Source organism: Staurois parvus, unplaced genomic scaffold (assembly GCF_062004578.1).
Source record: "Staurois parvus isolate SC_StPar_1 unplaced genomic scaffold, SC_StPar_1.0 ptg000155l, whole genome shotgun sequence".
NCBI classification, from domain to species: domain Eukaryota; kingdom Metazoa; phylum Chordata; class Amphibia; order Anura; family Ranidae; genus Staurois; species Staurois parvus.
In genome coordinates, this window is record NW_028317951.1 from 29,187,737 (window position 1) to 29,206,208 (window position 18,472).

General features: G+C 41.8%; 1 protein-coding gene and 1 long non-coding RNA gene across 2 annotated transcripts in view; one reads left to right on the forward strand and one right to left on the reverse strand.

The window, feature by feature from the left end:
* Positions 1-18,472, reverse strand: part of KNG1 (kininogen 1) — a 48,745-nt gene that overhangs the window by 13,515 nt on the left and 16,758 nt on the right. Inside the window, exons 5-6 of the mRNA XM_089675594.1 lie at positions 4,588-4,698; positions 342-426 (exon numbers count right to left, since the gene is read on the reverse strand). Coding sequence (XP_089531720.1) covers positions 342-426; positions 4,588-4,698 — 196 coding nt within the window. The remainder of the gene's footprint in view (positions 1-341; positions 427-4,587; positions 4,699-18,472) is intronic.
* Positions 61-18,472, forward strand: part of LOC149463369 (uncharacterized) — a 30,023-nt gene continuing 11,611 nt past the window's right edge. The window contains exon 1 of the long non-coding RNA XR_016312478.1: positions 61-142. This is a non-coding gene — a long non-coding RNA (uncharacterized LOC149463369). The remainder of the gene's footprint in view (positions 143-18,472) is intronic.

The window sequence follows — 18,472 nt, forward strand, 5'->3', positions numbered from 1 at the left end:
GCATTTACAAATGGCGGTATAGATACTGGAATTTTATTTTATTTTTTTCATTTTTACTAGTAATGGTGGCGATCAGCAACTTATAGCGGCGTTTTGGCAGAAAAAACACTTGACGCGGCTTGACGAGTTTAGCACTTGTGCGGTAAGTAATTTCAATGGCCAGAATGTCCTATTATACTAATACTCTCATAGAGAGATGGAGACAGATACTGCAAAATTAGATCTAGAGTGAAAACGATCCCTATTATTTCAAATACAATATACTTGGATCATCACGTGTCACCTGTCTTGTAGGTTACAAATATAGGGCCACTCTATTTTTTTGTAGTTTGGTGACTTACCAGATTGTGATATGCATGTCAAGAGGATATCATTTACTTGGCCATCAGGTGTTTCAGATATGAGGAGTTTACATTCACCTGTTTCCTGGAAGAAAAAAATGATAGTTTTCTATTTATTTTGCACTAACCATGATTTTTTAGCAATCATAAAAGTATTTTAAACTGTTTTATTATGCATATAATTTCAGACTAAGGTCTCATTTACAGTAGCAGCAAGGACTGCTGCTCCTCTGAAAAGCAATCCCCACTCGACTTGCTTTTTAGATGCATTTACTAGGCATAAGGAGGCAATATGTCGCCTCCTCACCTCCTGTTTTATCCCCCTAAATGACACAATACTGTGTAGTGGTGCCTGCCGAATGTGACAGGGGGCATAATTCCTGCCATAGCATGTGTACACCCTGGGCTATGCATGCGCAGCTTAAAGTGTTATTAAACTCACAACTGTAAAATCAGTCTGTATATGCAGTAAAGTATATTTGTTATACTCACTGTGGAACCTAAGGGGCTAATCCTCTGCACTGTGTAAAAAGGATGTTTGATCCTGACTTCTCTGATCCTTCCCTTCTTACAGTGTCCCCTCTTATCTCCTGATAAAACATATTGTGTGGAGTCACTCTGCACATTCTCAGTTTAGTGTGTATTGCTAGAGAGGTTTTTTTTTCTTTGGAGAGTGCATGGGATCAGCACAGGGCCAATCAGCACTGTCCAGACAGAGATCAGGGGTCCTGCATCCACCTACAGCAGAATAAAAACTCCTCCTACAAGCTTTATCCAGTGCTGTGCTGAACACTGATAGAAGTCACAAGACTGCTCTAACTGCTGATGAGAAAAGGTATTTAGCAGTTTATATTTACTAAAATAATTTCCATGTTGTGTGTACTGTGGGAGACCAGATATAGTGAATGCAGGGTCCTGGGCTTAGTCACACTTTAAGAGGGCCCCCAACCACACAAGTTTGATTTAGCCATTCTTATAAGTCAGATGCAACCAGATGCAACAGGCATCTGGCCCTACTGACTGCACAGTGAGTTTAACTGTCAACTAAGAGTGTTTTATATAATTATGTACACTAATCTTTTAAGGAACATTTGATATATTTGGTATTTGTACTCCATTTTTTCTCCATAACTCACACATGTTTCCTATAGATTGTACCTGTGGTATACTCATTCTGCAATACTACTAGTTTTTCCTTTACCCCTATTAATATGTACACATGTGAAATATTATCTAAATATACTAATGGATCCAGAAACATTGTTAAAGACAAAAAGATTGTTTTTCTTTCTGTAATATCAAACAATAAAGTAGAGCATCTCCCAGAAGTGAGTACACCCCTCACATTTTTGGAAATATTTTATTCTATCTTTTCATGTGACAACACTGAAGAAATGACACTTTGCTACGATGTAAAGTAGTGAGTGTACAGCTTGTATAACAGTGTAAATTTGCTGTCCCCTCAAAATAACTCAACATACAGCCATTAATGTCTAAACCGCTCGCAACAAAAATGAGTACACCTCTAAGTGAAAATGTCCAAATTGGGCCCAATTAGCCATTTTCCCTCCCTGATGTCATGTGACTCGTTAGTTTTACAAGGTCTCAGGTGTGAATGGGGAGCAGGTGTGTTAAATTTTGGTGTCATTGCTCTCACTCTCTCATACTGGTCACTGGAAGTTCAACATGGAACCTCATGGCAAAGAACTCTCTGAAGATCTGAAAAAAAAGAATTGTTGCTCTGCATAAAGATGGCCTATGCTATAAGAAGATTGCCAAGACCCTGAAACTGAGCTGCAGCACGGTGGCCAAGACCATACAGCGGTTTAACATGACAGGTTCCTTTCAGAATAGGCCTTTCCATGGTTGACCAAAGGAGTTGAGTGCACGACCTCAGTGTCATATCCAGAGGTTGTCTTTGAGAAATAGACATATGAGTGCTGCCAGCATTGCTGCAGAGGTTGGAGAGGTGGGGGGTTAGCCTGTCAGTGCTCAGACCGTACACCGCACACTGCATCAAATTAGTCTGCATGGCTGTCATCCCAGAAGGGAGCTTCTTCTAAATATGATGCACAGAAAGCCTGCAAACAGTTTGTTGAAGACAAGCATACTAAGGACATAGATTACTGGAACCATGTCCTGTGGTCTGATGAGACCAAGATAAACTTATTTGGTTCAGATTGTGTCAAGCATGTGTGGCAAGTGTGTCTTGCCTACAGTCAAGCATGGTGGTGGGAGTGTCATAGTTTGGGGTTGCATGAGAGCTGCCGGCACTGGGGAACTTCAGTTCTTTGAGGGAACCATGAATGCCAACATGTACTGTGACATACTGAAGCAGAGCATGATCCCCTCCCTTCAGAGACTGGGCCTCAGGGCAGTATTCCAACATGTTAACGACCCCAAACACACCTCCAAGACGACTGCTGCCTTGCTAAAGAAGCTGAGGGTAAAGGTGATGGACTGCCCAAGCATGTCTCCAGACCTAAACCCTATTGAGCATCTGTGGGGCATCCTCAGATGGAAGGTGGAGGAGCGCAAGGTCTCTAACCTCCACCAGCTCCGTGATGTCATCATGGAGGAGTGGAAGAGGACTCCAGTGGCAACTTGTGAAGCTCTGGTGAACTCCATGCCCAAGAGGGTTAAGGCAGTGCTGGAAAATAATGGTGGCCACACAAAATATTGACACTTTGGGCCCAATTTGGACATTTTCACTTAGAGGTGCACTCACTTTTGTTGCCAGCAGTTTAGACATTAATGGCTGTGTGTTGAGTTATTTTGAGGGGACAGCAAATTTACACTGTTATACAAGCTGTGCACTCACTGCTTTACATTGTAGCAAAGTGTCATTTCTTCAGTGTTGTCACATGAAAAGATAGAATAAAATATTTACAAAAATGTGAGGGTTGTACTCACTTCTGTGAGACTGTATAATGGTGTCAATGCTTTAGTAGTTTTCAATGGTTGAACTTAAGCCATGTGGGAGTCTAGTACCTAATCTGATCTATAAACATATTAGCACAGTCTAGCATAAAGGGGGTTATTTACTAAAACTGGAAAGTGCAAAATCTGGTGCAACTCTGCATAGAAACTGGTCAGCTTACAGGTTTTTCTTGCCAAATCGTAATTGTACAAACTGAGAGCTGAAGCTGATTGGCTATTATGCACAGCTGCACCAGATTTTTAGTGCACTAGTTTTAGTAAATCCCCCCCAAAATGTCTACTTGTTTGTGAGTAGTTGGTAGACATGTGCGATTCATTTCATTATGTATCAAAATTTGGATGAAATTTGCATGATTCGGAGATTCAGATGTACCCGAATCTCTGAATCACAAAAGTAAGGAATTTCACCTAATCCACAATAAACTATAATGAAAACAACAAATTAAGTTGTATTCATTCCTTTCATTCGAATGACATGGGCTTTTTGTTAATGTTTGAAGAATCCAAAATAATGTATTGGCATAATAAATGAGCTGCATTGATTCAGATCCATTTGTTTTTATTTTTAATGAGCATAACGTGAATATTCTAATAAGATTCTTTTTGCATTCGGGTTGAATTGAGAGACTATTCTCTTATGTGTATGTGCGTGGCCCAACAAACAAGGTCAGTTAGGAATGGAGAAATGAATTCAACTTAATAACATAACCAATGAATATGTATTAACTAATTACGTTACAATGAATATAGCCAATCTTCCGAAGTAACGTGTGAACAACAGAATTTCAGAAAATATGAATCGATCCGGAACAACGAATATATACTTTCCCGAAATAACGAATTGTTCCAAAAATCAATCATCATAACATGACGAATATGATGAAACAAAATGATTTACTAAACAAATGAAACTGAAACAAAATGAATCATGCACATCTCTTGTCGTTGGACTGTAAGCTGGATGTATGTGCCTGTATACTGTATATAAAGCTCATTCCCTGCGTATCAATGAGCAGTTACATTTCCATGCGATATCTACAGTATTCTACACATATTTCACATAAAAAAAACTTCAACACAGACAGAAAATAAGATGTTTCCAACTAGTTATAGAAGAGTCAGGTACCTAATTGTATTGTCCTATTATACTAGCTATAATTTGGAATCTACATAGGAGGCGTGAAATTCTCTAAAAATGGTTACAGCTCTTTATACCAGATTTTTAAGCTACATATATGTGAAATCACTGAACATAACTTACATTATATGTATATTGTTTTTTATTATGATTATTACAGAAACTTACCCCTTCTTTGTCAAGTTTGCATTCATTTGAATCTTTGGTTTTAAAATTAAGTTTTGAGCAGTTTGTCTTTCTAACCAAATAGTGTATGTTGTAGTCCCAACCGCTCACCACCTGAAATATAAGAAGATCAAGAGTGATATAATTACATAGTTTCACTGTGCAGAGGCGTCCCTAGGGTTGGTGTCACCTGGTGCGGTAACACGTGGTGTCACCCCTCCAGAGAGGAAGGAGTGGTGCCGGTGTAGCAGTAAAATGTGTATCCCGACCAGGGGCGGACTGACCATTTGGAAACTCGGGCACTGCCCGAGGGCCTGGGGTCAGTAAGGGGCCCCATGAGATGCCCCTGGTACCTTTCTCATAGGCTTTTTTGAGTTTGGGCAAGGACACAGGGGTCCCATGATCCCCTATTGCCCGAGGGCCCCATGAGTTGTCAGCCCGCCCCTGATCCTGACCCGTGAAGATATGTATCCCCTGAAGCAACTACGCATGTACCTATACGGGGTTAACTGATTTTGCAACCCATAGTGATCCGCAGGATCAGCTTCAGCAGTTTGCAGCCTGTAAGGGGTTAACTGTGGCAGCTCTGTGCTAAAGTCAGAGATCAGTGATCGGCTTTGTCGGCCTGAAACCAACACATGTGCAGTTGTTTCAGTGGATTCATATCTTCAGGGGTCCAGGATACTCATTTTACCGCTACACCGGGGGCAGCTGTCACTGTGCCGGGAATCTGGGATCACCCCAATAATTGGCCAGGACCTTCACAGAAGCTCTGCTGGCATCCTGCTCTTGCACCCCCTGTGATGGTGTCACCCGGTGCGGCCCGCACCCCCCTAGGGACACCACTGTCACTGTGTTACAACTAAGTTGGAAAAAGTCACATGTCCAAGTTCACAGAGTTTTAGAACTTAAAGTAGAACTACACTGTATCTGAGCACCACAAACCAAAAGTGCTATTTATTCATTTTTAATATTCAAATCAAACTCACCCATCCACTCATGTCTCCATGCTTTATCTTGCTGAGAAATCACTTTGAACCCCCCTCCCCAGCATTTCTGGCTTTGGCCATCTTGAGTAAACGTAGATGATTCATTTAGTATTTACTTCCTGGAATCCATCTGCCTTTAGCACAGGCATGCGGACAGGAGGGTGTGCTTAGCTAAGGAAACCTCCCCCACCCCTTAAGACTCCTGGGATGTATGACATCATTTTCCTGGGCATAGAAACTAGGAACTAACTAAAGACATGTAAAAAACAGTTTAAAATAAATAAATCTGATATACTTTCCTATCTATTTATTAATGCTAGAAGCATAAGGATTCAAACTGGTCAATGTTGATTGAGAGAATTAAGTTCCACTTTAAATAGAAACTGAAATAGAAATCGATATGTTCTGCTTTTTCTTTCTGAATAAAAGTCAATTGTTTAAAAAAAAAAATTGAAAAGAAAGTAAACTAATTTTACTAAGAATAAGCAAATTGTTTCCTGCCCCCATGAAGACAGTGACAGCAATTCCTTGGATACAAATATTTTCATAACCATTTCAATGTATGTCCAGCCACAACTTTTTTTCAAATTTTGGATAAAGGGGTGAAATGTTAGAACTGTTGGCAGGGTCTACTCTAAGAGAGATCCCCCTCCCCCATTTTCTATTTGTTCACTGTGTGAACATAAAGGAAAAAAGCCTAAAGAAAACTAATGTAGCCACCACATCTAAGGATTGGTAAGTTGCAACATAACTTTTTGGATTTATTATTGCTTTAATACTGATCCTTGTAATACATTGTTCCTGACTTTAGTCTGTTTTAAATGACTGTGCCTATAATATACTAAAATTTAATATATTGCCTTGACAGTGGATTGAAATTGAACTCCAGGCAGATAAATACATTCTTTAATTCTGTTTTGAATGAATTAAAACATTGAAATACTGCTAATATGACAACTACAGTGAAACAATGGAGAGAGAGCACAGAAAGGTGTCAGCAACATAAAACATTTTATTGTAAAAAACAATGTATCCACGTACACTCCAATAAGGAATATCCAGCCTCAAAAATTAATGTGCAAAATCATTACATCTCAGGACTACAGCGACATGATAGCAAACTAGAGGAGAGATCCAAGGAGCGCAAACAAGAGAACAGCACAGCCATAGCACAGAACCAATGATGGTGGGTACAAGTACACAGTGCTCCGGAGCAGTCGTCTTCAATCTGCGGCCCACAGGCCAGATGTGACCCTTTGTTAACTTTTATCTGGCCCTTAGGGCACAATTCCTCCCACTGTCACCAACAATGAGACACCATTCCTTTTGCTGACACCAACAGTGGGGCGTAATTCCTTCCACTGAGAACAATGATGGGGTACTATTCCTCCCACTGTCACCAACAATGAGACACCATTCCCACCTCTTCAGGGAAGCCTACCCCACCCTCACCTAACTGCTGCTCTCCTTCATTCCTCCTACCACTCCATCCCCCACAGCCACTTCCTCCTGTACCACTAACCCCTCCCTCCCAGATTGTACGCTCGAAAGAGTAGGGCCCTCTTACCCCTCGTGTGCTGTTCGTAGCTGCTGTAATGTTTCATGTACTGTCCCCCCCTCTATTGTACAGCGCTGAGCAAACCCTTTGGCGCTATATAAACTCAATGTAATAATAATAATAATTCCTTTCACTGGCACCGACAGTGGGGCGTAATTCCTCCCACTGAGAACAATGATGGGGTACTATTCCTCCCACTGTCACCAACAATGAGACACCATTCCTTTCTTTTTTTTTTTTTTTTAATTTAAATATTTATTTATTTTCAATACAATATACACATCTCTTCATCAGTTTCATATACAAAAAGATCATTTTCCAAAACCCTATAATTACTTTACAACCCCTAGTTTCTTCCCTCTGCCACCCCCGAACCCCCACCCAAACCCCCCCCCCCTTACAATGCCTCCATTTTCCCAATTAATAAACCCTCCCACTCTGCATACTTCTAATGACTTTTCCCTAAATAAATATACAAGAACTTCCTCCTAAGATATTACTTCGTAGATCTTGCTACAAAATCTTCCCATTTTCTCCACTTCTTAAAAAATAACCCCATCTTGTCTACTTGCATGTAGTATAATTTCTCCATCTTACATATCTGATTTGTTCTTTCTACCCAGTCCTCCTCTCTCGGTATCTCTGGTCTATGCCAAAACCTAGGAATCAGACCTTTAGCCGCATTCAAGTAATGCCATACACCAGAGTCTTTATATCTATTTACTGGTAGATCTGTACTATGCAATAGACACACCTCAGGGTTCAATCCTATTTTTATCCCAGTGATTATTGAAATTAATTGGACTATTTTCTCCCAGAAGGTTTGTATCATTGGGCACTCCCACCATAGATAATATAAGGTACCTATTCTTCCACATCTCCTCCAACACTCTGAAACCTTTTCCCCATTCATCTTGTGTTCCACATTTGGTGCAATGTGCCATCTCGATAAACATTTATAATTTACCTCCACCTCTCTCATACTTATATTTTCGTGTATCAACCTATATATTTTCCCTTGTTTTTCCTCATCTATCTCTAGTTCCAAGTCTCTTTCCCATTTTGCTATATACAGTGGCTTTGTGTGTGTAACTAACTCGGTGAGAATTTTATATACCTTAGCTGTGCCCCGTTTCCCATCTCCACGTGTATCTAACAACCTCTCAAACGGATTCCAATCCCTTCTCATTCTCAAAGGTTTCGGAAGATTTTTAACAAAGAGTTTTAATTGGTGATATCTCCATTCATCTATTTTAATAAAAAGTTCTCTTTTATCTGTTTTCAAATCCTTAAGTGTTCTCAACTGCTGTCCATCCATTATATCTCTCAGTTGAATATCCTCTTTTTTGAACCAGTTTCCTATACTCTCTTCCCTACCTGGGGGAAAAAAATCTGTGTTCCTAAGTGATATTAATTGTGAATTGAAATCCCATTTCATATATTTGTGCAAATTATCCCACACCTTAAAAACATTTACTGTGAAAACACTCGTGGAATCTTTTAAACCTCTATACTTTGCTGGGACCTATATATTTTTACTCAAGGTAGATCCGCTTAAATCATTTTCGATCTTAACCCACCTTTTTCCCTCTGGGTTATGTGTCCAATCGTACATTCTCGCTAAGATTACAGCTCTATAGTACCTCTTTATGTCTGGCATTCCCAATCCTCCCTTCTCCTTATTTCTACTCAGTAGGTCATATGAGATTCTAGGTTTTTTATTTTTCCATATATATCTTGTTAACATCTTTTTTATTACTTTAAAGAATGCCTCCGGGATTTTAACTGGGACCATCTGAAATTTATATAAGATTTTAGGTACAATTACCATTTTTATCAGGTTTATACGCCCTATCCAAGACGGGTTACCTCTTCCCATTTTCCTTAATTCCTCCTTGATCTCATTGAAGAGTGGAATATAGTTTAACTTATATAAATTCGTATAAGAAGCAGATAATTTAACCCTTAAATACTTTATCTCTCTATTTTTCCATATAAAAGAGAATTCTTTTTGTATTTTTTCTTTTTCGCTACTTGGGAGATTAACATTTAAGATCTCAGTTTTTGATGGATTAATTTTCAGGTTTGCTAGCTCCCCATATTCCTTTAAGCTCTTCATTAAGTTGGGAAGTGTTATCCTCGGATTTCCCACATAAAACAGCAGGTCGTCAGCGAAAGCTGCTACTTTATGTTCTTCGCCTCCTATCTTCACCCCTGTTATATCTATATTCTTCCTAATTGTTGCCAGCAAAGGTTCCAGCGACAGAACATACAGCAATGGGGACAGTAGTATCTGACTTCTCCCCATTAACCACTATAACCGCGGAAGGCTCTCTGTACAGCTTTCTTATCCACTCTCTCATTCTTGCTCCCACTCCTAAAGTCTCCAGGGTATCCATCATAAAGCTCCAGTTTACTCTATCAAATGCTTTTTCAGCATCAATCGAAAGCACCACTACTGGCGCTTTCCCCTTCTTGGCCTTCTGGATAAGCAACAGAGATCTTAAACCGTTGTCTCTACCCTCTCTTCCTGGCACAAATCCCTCCTGATCTAGCTGGATCCAATCTGGCATTAGATCTTTTAATCTATTTGCTAAGACCTTTGCATATAACTTTGTGTCGATGTTCAGAAGTGATATTGGTCTATAACTAGAGCATTGAGAAGCATCCTTCCCCTCCTTTTGAATTAATACCACATGGGCCTGTAAAGATTCCCGTCTCATCTCCATCTCTCCTCCCAGGGCATTCATATATTCCTCCATTTTTGGTAGTAACAAGTCGCTATATTTTTTATAGTACCTCACTGTATAACCATCTGGGCCTGGACTTTTCCCCTTTATGGTACTTTTTCATGCACTTTTTATTTCTTCCTGTGTTATTTCCATATCTAGGGAATTCAATAGATCCTCACTTAACTTCGGTAATCCTGCGATTTTAAGATACGCTCTTCTTTTTTCTCTACTCTCTTTACCACCTATATTGACTGGGTCTTGAGGGGCAATATTATACAACTTACTATAGTATTCTCTGAACACTCTAGTGATCTCTTTGGTAGAATAAACCATTTCTCCGTTAGGGGTCCTTATTTTTTCTACATAATTTCTATTTTTCTTTTCCCTCAAAGCTCTCATCAAGTATCTACCTGGCCTATCTGCCCATCTATATCTCTCACTAGCAACTTTATTAAAGATTCTTCTCTTCTCCTCCTCCATCAAAAACCCTAGTTCTTCTCTCTTTTTTACCATCTTCTGTCTTATCTCATCTGTTCTTTTAATTTTATGTATCTGCTCCAATTCACTTATTTCTCTTAACAGTCCAGTGAGTTTCTCTCTTCTTTCCCTTTTCTTTTTTGCCCCGATCGCAATCAGTATACCTCTTATATAGGCCTTATGGGTCTCCCACACTGTGGCCACCGACACCTACCCTGTCTCATTCTCCTGAAAAAATCTTTTGATTTCTACTCTAATTTTCCGGTCGACCTCGGGATCTAGAAGGAGAGCTTCATTCAACTTCCATCCTGTCCCTCCTGACAAACATCTCCCCCACCTCAGTTTCAATGTAACCGGAGCATGGTCAGAGATAGAAATCTCTTCAATTTCTATTTTGTCCACCCTATCTATGAGTTGGTGGTCAACTAATATGTAGTCCAGTCTGGAATACATCCCGTGGGCATTAGAAAAGTAAGTGTAATTTCTCTCTTTTCCATGTGTCACCCTCCAAATATCCACCAATTGACACTCATACAACACGCCCTTCAGATTTTTCAAAGCTCTACCTCCCTCTCTCTGCACAGATGAAGTCGTGTCCATTTGTGGGTCCATGCAAAAATTCAAATCCCCCGCCACTATCAGAAGACCCTCCTTAAATGCCATCAATTTTCTCAGAACTCCCTTCAGGTATACCTCCGGTCTCTTATTTGGGCAATAAATATTCACAATAGTACATTTCTGTTCTTGTAATCTACCCTTCAAAAATAGAAATCTCCCCTCTGGGTCTGTTACTCTATCTTCAATCTCCCACCTTATATTCTTTGCAAACCCTATTGCTACACCCTTAGCTCTTTTAATCGGGGAATCAGAACAGAACCATGTTGGATAATTTCTTGAGTACAGCTTTACATTTGATTTAATTTCTAAGTGAGTCTCCTGCAGAAAAACCACTGAAGCCTCTCTGTGCTGTAACTCCTTAAAAACTTTAAACCTCTTCCCTGGGCAGTTCAAACCTTTTACATTATATGTTAAAAATCGCAAGTTTTCCATCAGTCTTGTATCAATTTATTCTTATTCCCCGCTCTAGCATGCAGAGACTTAACCCTAAGGCCCCCCCTACCCCTCTTATCATATCCCTCCCCCCCGCTCCCCCTAATCACCCTCCCACTCTCACCCCTCCTACTCACTCCACCTCCCCCCGCCTCCCCCCTATTTAGGCCTTCAAGCCGCCTATCAATCATTTGTGGTAATGAACCCACCTTTGATTTTTATACCTGGGGATTGAACTCCTCCCATGTACGACTTACCCCCCCTCCAACCACCACGGTTTCCCACGCCTGTTTTATTTCTTTAACCTTAGTGGTGCAGTTTAGTGAGAAAGTTAGGGAGAGAAAAAAAAAAAAAAAGACACCATTCCTTTCACTGGCACCTACAGTGGGGCGTAATTCCTCCCACTGAGAATAATGATGGGGTACTATTCCTCCCACTGTCACCAACAATGAGACACCATTCCTTTCACTGGCACCGACAGTGGGGCGTAATTCCTCCCACTGAGAATAATGATGGGGTACTATTCCTCCCACTGTCACCAACAATGACACACCATTCCTTTCACTGGCACCGACAGTGGGGCGTAATTCCTCCCACTGAGAACAATGATGGGGTACTATTCCTCCCACTGTCACCAACAATGAGACACCATTCCTTTCACTGACACCGACAGTGGGGCGTAATTCCTCCCACTGAGAACAATGATGGGGTACTATTCCTCCTACTGTCCCCAACAATGAGACACCATTCCTTTCACTGACACCAACAGTGGGGCGTAATTCCTCCCATTGAGAGCAATGATGGGGTACTATTCCTCCCACTGTTACCAACAATGAGACACCATTCCTTTCACTGACACCAACAGTGGGGCGTAATTCCTCCCGTTGAGAGCAATGATGGGGTACTATTCCTCCCACTGTTACCAACAATGAGACACCGTTCCTTTCACTGACACCAACAGTGGGGCATAATTCCTCCCACTGAGACCAATGAAGGGGTACTATTCCTCCCACTGAAATCATTGGGGCACTATACCTTCCACTGACCCCAACAAGGGGCTCTATTCCTCTCACGAATACCAATGATGGGGCACTGTTCCACATCCTACTAAACACAGGCATTACCTAATTGTTTTACTCCCACTGACCACCATGCCTGAGCCATTGTTTACTTGCACTGGCACTGGGGCATTTGTAACTCCCACTGTCCAAAGTCCAGCCCCTGTAAAGTATGAAGGAAGTAAACTGGCCCTGTCTTTAGAAAGTTTGGAGACCCCTGCTCTGGAGGAACAGCAGGAACCCTTCTCTGCACGGCTCACTTAGTGCTGTGGACCCAGGTACATATACGGACTGGGAGAGCAGCAGACTACATGTATCTGGGCTTTCTACCCCTTTGTCAAGCTTATTGAAAGTGGAAAAGGAAGATATTCCTGGCAGGACAAAAAATGCTTACAAAATGCTGGAAAAGCTGTGTTTGCACACTCGTCTGAAGGTTAATGCATTCTATTGGCCAGAATATTAATTTATTCTGCCCAATGGAATTAATTAAGGGTTTGTTCACACTTGACTTCTTCCCAAACACCCCTATAGCATTAGACAGACGTTTTATGCGCTGTTTTGAGGCATTTTGTAGGTGTTTTTCTAGCGTTAAAACCGCACCACAAACGCCTATAAGGAACTTAATGGTATTAATGCCCTGCAAACGCGTGCCAGGCATTTGAGGAGCGTCATCATAGACTTGAATATGAGGAGGTGAAAGGCTTCAACTTTTCGTGACTCGACGTGAGGCATCAATTTTGGCGATGCTAATGCTTCAGTGTGAACAGCACTGTGTGCTGCCATGTGTATCATTTTCATAGACTTTTGAGGAGCATTAAAAACGCCCCTCAAATGACTGCTTTCAATGCTAGTGTGAACTTAGCTAAGGGAATGCATGGACACATTAGGCTAACATAGAGGTGCTTTTACAGGCCCTGTGCTGATCACATGCATTCTCCCAGGAAAAAAAAAAAACTTCTCTAGCAATACACACTAAACTGAGCATGTGCATGTGGCTACGAGTTCAGTCTGTCTTATCAGGAGATTAAAGCAGAGTTCCAGCTGAAAAAAAAAAATGTAGCTGCTGACTTTTACAATACAGCCACTTACCTGTCCCTCGGTCCAGCAGTGTCCTCACCACCGCCGGTTTCACCGGCTGCCTTCTCTCCTTGGCGCTGGCATCTGTAGTGTGGGCACCCGGCTGTGACAGCTTGCGGCTTCACAGCCGGGTGCCCACTGTGCATGCGTGAGTAGCGCTGCGCTTTGTGAAATGGTCCCATCATCTTCTCGGACCTGTCACATGTCCTACAAGACTACAGGGAAAGAGGGGGGAGGACAACGTCCGCTTCCGATTGCCTAGGCGATCACAGTGGAAGTGGGAGTGGGTACTTGTCAAATTCGTGTACCCTCCCCCCCCCTTGCTCCCCAAAGGTGCCAATCCTTAATGGGGAGCGGGGTCAAAGGCTTAAAAGTGGAATCCCTTTTGCTCTGCTTTAAGACATGGACATTTGAACGAGAGGAGGGGCAGAGAAAACAGGATTAAACATCCTTTTTACACAATGCAGAGGATTAACCCCTTAGGTTCCACAGTGAGTATAATAAGCATGCTTTACTGCATATACAGGCTGATTTTACTGCTGTGGGTTTAGTAACACTTTAAACATCTGAATGGCACAGTGATCGGGAATAACAAGAGAAAGTGCACAAAGTAAAAAATAAAAAGAACAAAATCATAAAATGTTGTGGGGGGTATCTAATGACACACAACAAGTGAAAAACTATTAAAATATTTTAATAAACAAAATTGCGTTCTCCTGGGAGGATCTCAGGATTCCTATACACACACAGAATCACACACTAGTTGAATGCAGCAGCTCGACTCAAGACTTTCGCTTCCCATTGTAAACAGCAGAGGGAGCAATAGGACTGGAAAGTACTATCACTGAATGGGTACATTGTTACCATAATAACAGCAGAGAGAAACACTTTTTCAGTATTGTTACTTTTCTCTCTAATGTTGCTTACTGTAACATTGTACCCGTTCAGTGATATTATTTTCCTTATTGAAGTGTAAATGGATACTTTATTTTTTTACAATAAAATGTTTTACATTGCTGACATCTTTCTATGCTCTCTGTCTTCTTTCTTTCACTTTAGGGTCAGTTCACACCAGAACATGGTGCAGGAAGCCTGCGTTCTGTGTGCATTTCCTGCACTGTGTTCAAAATGCACTGCACTTGTGATCTGTATCAGGTGTCAGTGTTAACGGCACCCTAAATGCAGTTTGCAAATGCAGTGTGTTTTCCTGCACCGCATCTCATGATACAGTAGTACCATGAAAACTGGTTGCTGTGCATTTTTTAACCACTTGCCTACTGGGCACTTCTACCCCCTTCTTGCCCAGGCCAATTTTCAGCTTTCAGCGCTGTCGCACTTTGAATGACAATTGTGCGGTCATGCAACATTGTACCCATATGAAGATTTTATTTTTTTCACACAAATAGAGATTTCTTTTGGTGGTATTTAATTGTCACTGGGTGTTTTATTTTTTGTGCTATAAACAAAAAAAATGCAAAGAATTTGAAAAAAAGTTTTTTTTCTATTATGAAATTTTGCAAACAGGTAATTTTTCTCCTTCACTGATGTGCATTGGTGAGGCTGCACTAATAGCCATCACTGATGGGCACTGATAGGCAGCACTGATGGGCACTGATAAGGTGGCATGGATAAGCAGCACTGATGGGCACTGATAGGAGGCACTGATAGGTGGCATTGATAGGCAGCACTGATGAGCTGGCACTGATGATGTTGCACTGATAGGCAGCACTGCGGGGCACTGATGGGTGGCACTGATGGGCAGCACTGATGTACGGCACTGATGGGTGGCACTGATGGGCAGCATTGATGGGCAGCAGTGATGGGTGGCACTGCTGGGCAGCACTGGTGGGTGGCACTGCAGCGCACACATGGGTGGCACTGCTGGGCACAGGTGGGTGTTACTGCTGGGCACAGGTGGGTGGCACTGCTGGGAACAGGTGGGTGGCACTGCTGGGAACAGGTGGGCGGCACTGATGGGTACAGGTGGGTGGCACTGATGGGCACAGGTGGGCGGCACTGCTGGGCACAGGTGGGTGGCAAAGGTGGGCAGCACTGCTGGGCACTGGTCATCAGGGCACTGATCATCGGTGCCCTGATGATCAGTGCCGATCACATCTCTGACAATTGTCAGTTATTGGCAGTACTTTCCTCACGCTATGACAGGCAACTTTTTTTTACCCAGTGATCTGCTGTGTCATTGGACACAGCTGAACATGTGGTAAAAGGCGGCCGTGATTGGCCATTTACCATATGACATGATCAGCTGTGTCCGTAGGACACAGCGATCACCTGAGGCATCGAGTGCGGGCCGCTGGGGGCACGCAGGGGGCGTGTTCTGAAATTACATCCATGGATGTCGTCCCAAAAACCATACAACCATGCTGTAGCCATCCTTCGGCTATAGCGCGGTTGGGAACTGGTTAAAGAAGTGCATGCACTACTTTTGGTGTGATCTAGCATGATTTCAGCCCATTCAAATGATTTCACTGCACTCAGATCGCGTGGGAATCACAAATGAAAACAGCACATTCTTGTGCGATTCATGGTATGAACCAGCCCTTAATCTGGATCTTGTCCCAAGATGAATGTTTAATTACTCATGGACTTTTAACCATTTTTTTTCTAATATGCTATACAATGCTATAATATACTATACAATGTAAAACTGTCTCACTTTTAGCGCTAGTTTGTTTTTTCATTTCCTAGCAAAAATATGTTTCTGAAATCTTGTGAAGAACCAAGGACTGATGTTATTGGCCTCTCTCTCATTACAGTCTAACTTTTCAGACATTGAAGTTTAAATGGGAAGCTAGCTTACAGGAATGGGAGAGCACAGGGAGGGGTTCAAGTGTGATGATGCTCATTGGTCCACTTCACAGTAATACAGAAATGTCCTCTGTCTGTTGATTGCACTGGAATATCTGTAATATCTGGAATATTGGAACACCAGCTATCCCATTCCCTCTTTATAGAATAAACATGCATACTTAGCCTAGCCATGTAAGAATGGTAATGGAGCCATCAGTAGACAGATAAGCCTGAGGGAGACTGGATTGTAGCCAGGGGCGGACTAACCATTCGAGCACTCAGGCACTGGCCGAGGGCCCGGGGTCAGTAGGAGGCCCCATGAAATGCCTCTGGTACCTTTTTTATAGGCTTTTTTGAGTGTGAGCAAGGACACAGGGGCCACATGATCCCATATTAACCGGGGGCCCCATGAGTTGTCAGTCCGCCCCTGATTGTAGCTGCATTTGTTCACTTTATACTGTCAATGGATGATCTTAGATAAATTATAAATCACATTTTAGTAGCATTCCTTTCAGCAAATAATTATAAAATAATTTAAAATGTATAGAAAAAAATTAACTTTTTTTTTTTTTAGCGTTAGCTAGAGCATGGAAGGGCTAAAACCAGGGGCGGACTGACCATATGGAAACTCGGGCACTGCCCGAGGGCCCGGGGTCAGTAGGGGGCCCCATGAGATGCCCCTGGTACCTTTTTCATAGGCTTTTTTGAGCTTGGGCAAGGACACAGGGGCCCCATGATCCCCTATTGCCCGGGTGGCCCATGAGTTGTCAGTCCACCCCTGGCTAAAACCCATATGAAGTTTTAATTTGTTGTTTGTGTCTCGCTGTGGGGATTTCCCCTCACTCCCTGTTTTGAGGATGCAACAAACAAAATTAAGTGCTAAGTAAAGAAAATTCTTATCTAGCACAGTTGTCATCTGAACATCTGCCCCAATGATTAATTTATTCTCATGTCTTGCTCTGGTGACAACTCTAAATTTTGGATTTCCCCTCATTTTCTGTCTTGGTAATAATGGTTACCAGGATAAATTGAGGAGTACCTCTACCTAATGAACAAGAGACAGCACAAATAGATGATTGACAAATTTATCAAAAACAAGAAAATGTTTGGCCTTTAGATATACTTGTCTAGACCGATAACATGATTGACCAACAGAGGGTGCCAAAAGTCTGCTTACCATGTATACTCTGATGACAGCTCAACACTAACATTAGTCTTAGGTATACATTTGCTCTTAAATTAAATTTAAAATCCAATCAGAGGCCCTGTAGCCAGTGACAAACTATTAGGGGGCTTCAAGTTGTAATAACACAGTTGTTTAGAAGTGTTACTTCTGTGTATATTTTCTTTTTTACCTATAATACCTTTCAAGATCAGTCTATGATTTCATTACAAAATTTTGGAGTTGACTAAATGTGATTAAATGTGATTAAAAACTAGAAAGCCACACAGTCTTGCAGATTTCATAGCAATGTTTGTGCAATCAAAAGCATCTCGTAGGTCTGTAATCAGCAACAAGTAAATTATTACAATACAGGCAATGTGCCAAATATGCAGCAAGCACTAAGTCTTAGCACAAAGCATACACACAGCTGACAGTGGATAAAGTCTTCTGTTGGCAAACGTCACTGAGTCATTCCAGGCTCTGCAGGGATCCTGACAGGATCCTCCCAAATGTTAGACTGGCAGCTGGCTCAGCCTCTCAGCAGGTTGCTGAGAGCCTGATCGGCAGCTCCCGCCCCCTGCACAGCTCGGAGCTCCAGTGAGCGCTGGAGGGGGAGATCACAGAGCAGTGACTGACAGTCACTTCTCTGAGCTCAGAGCAGACCCGAGAACTGAGCAATCAGCTGTCTTTGATCACTCAGTTCTCAGTGTAGAGCCAGCAGGGGACAGCTGCAGCTTGGATCGATGCTACAGCCATCTTGATGAGTATACTTTTTTTTTTTTTTAGGATTCTGCAATTCTCTATTAACAGGCTATGCATCAACTTCCAACTGCTCACAAGGAAAAGTAGATACCATTTCCAATGCAAGGCCATTGGCTGTGCATGACCATTCAGGTTATATACTTGTGCTTAAAATAATTACCCTGCAAGAAATCAGGACATTTTGGCATTGATATTGAAAATATGACTGATCA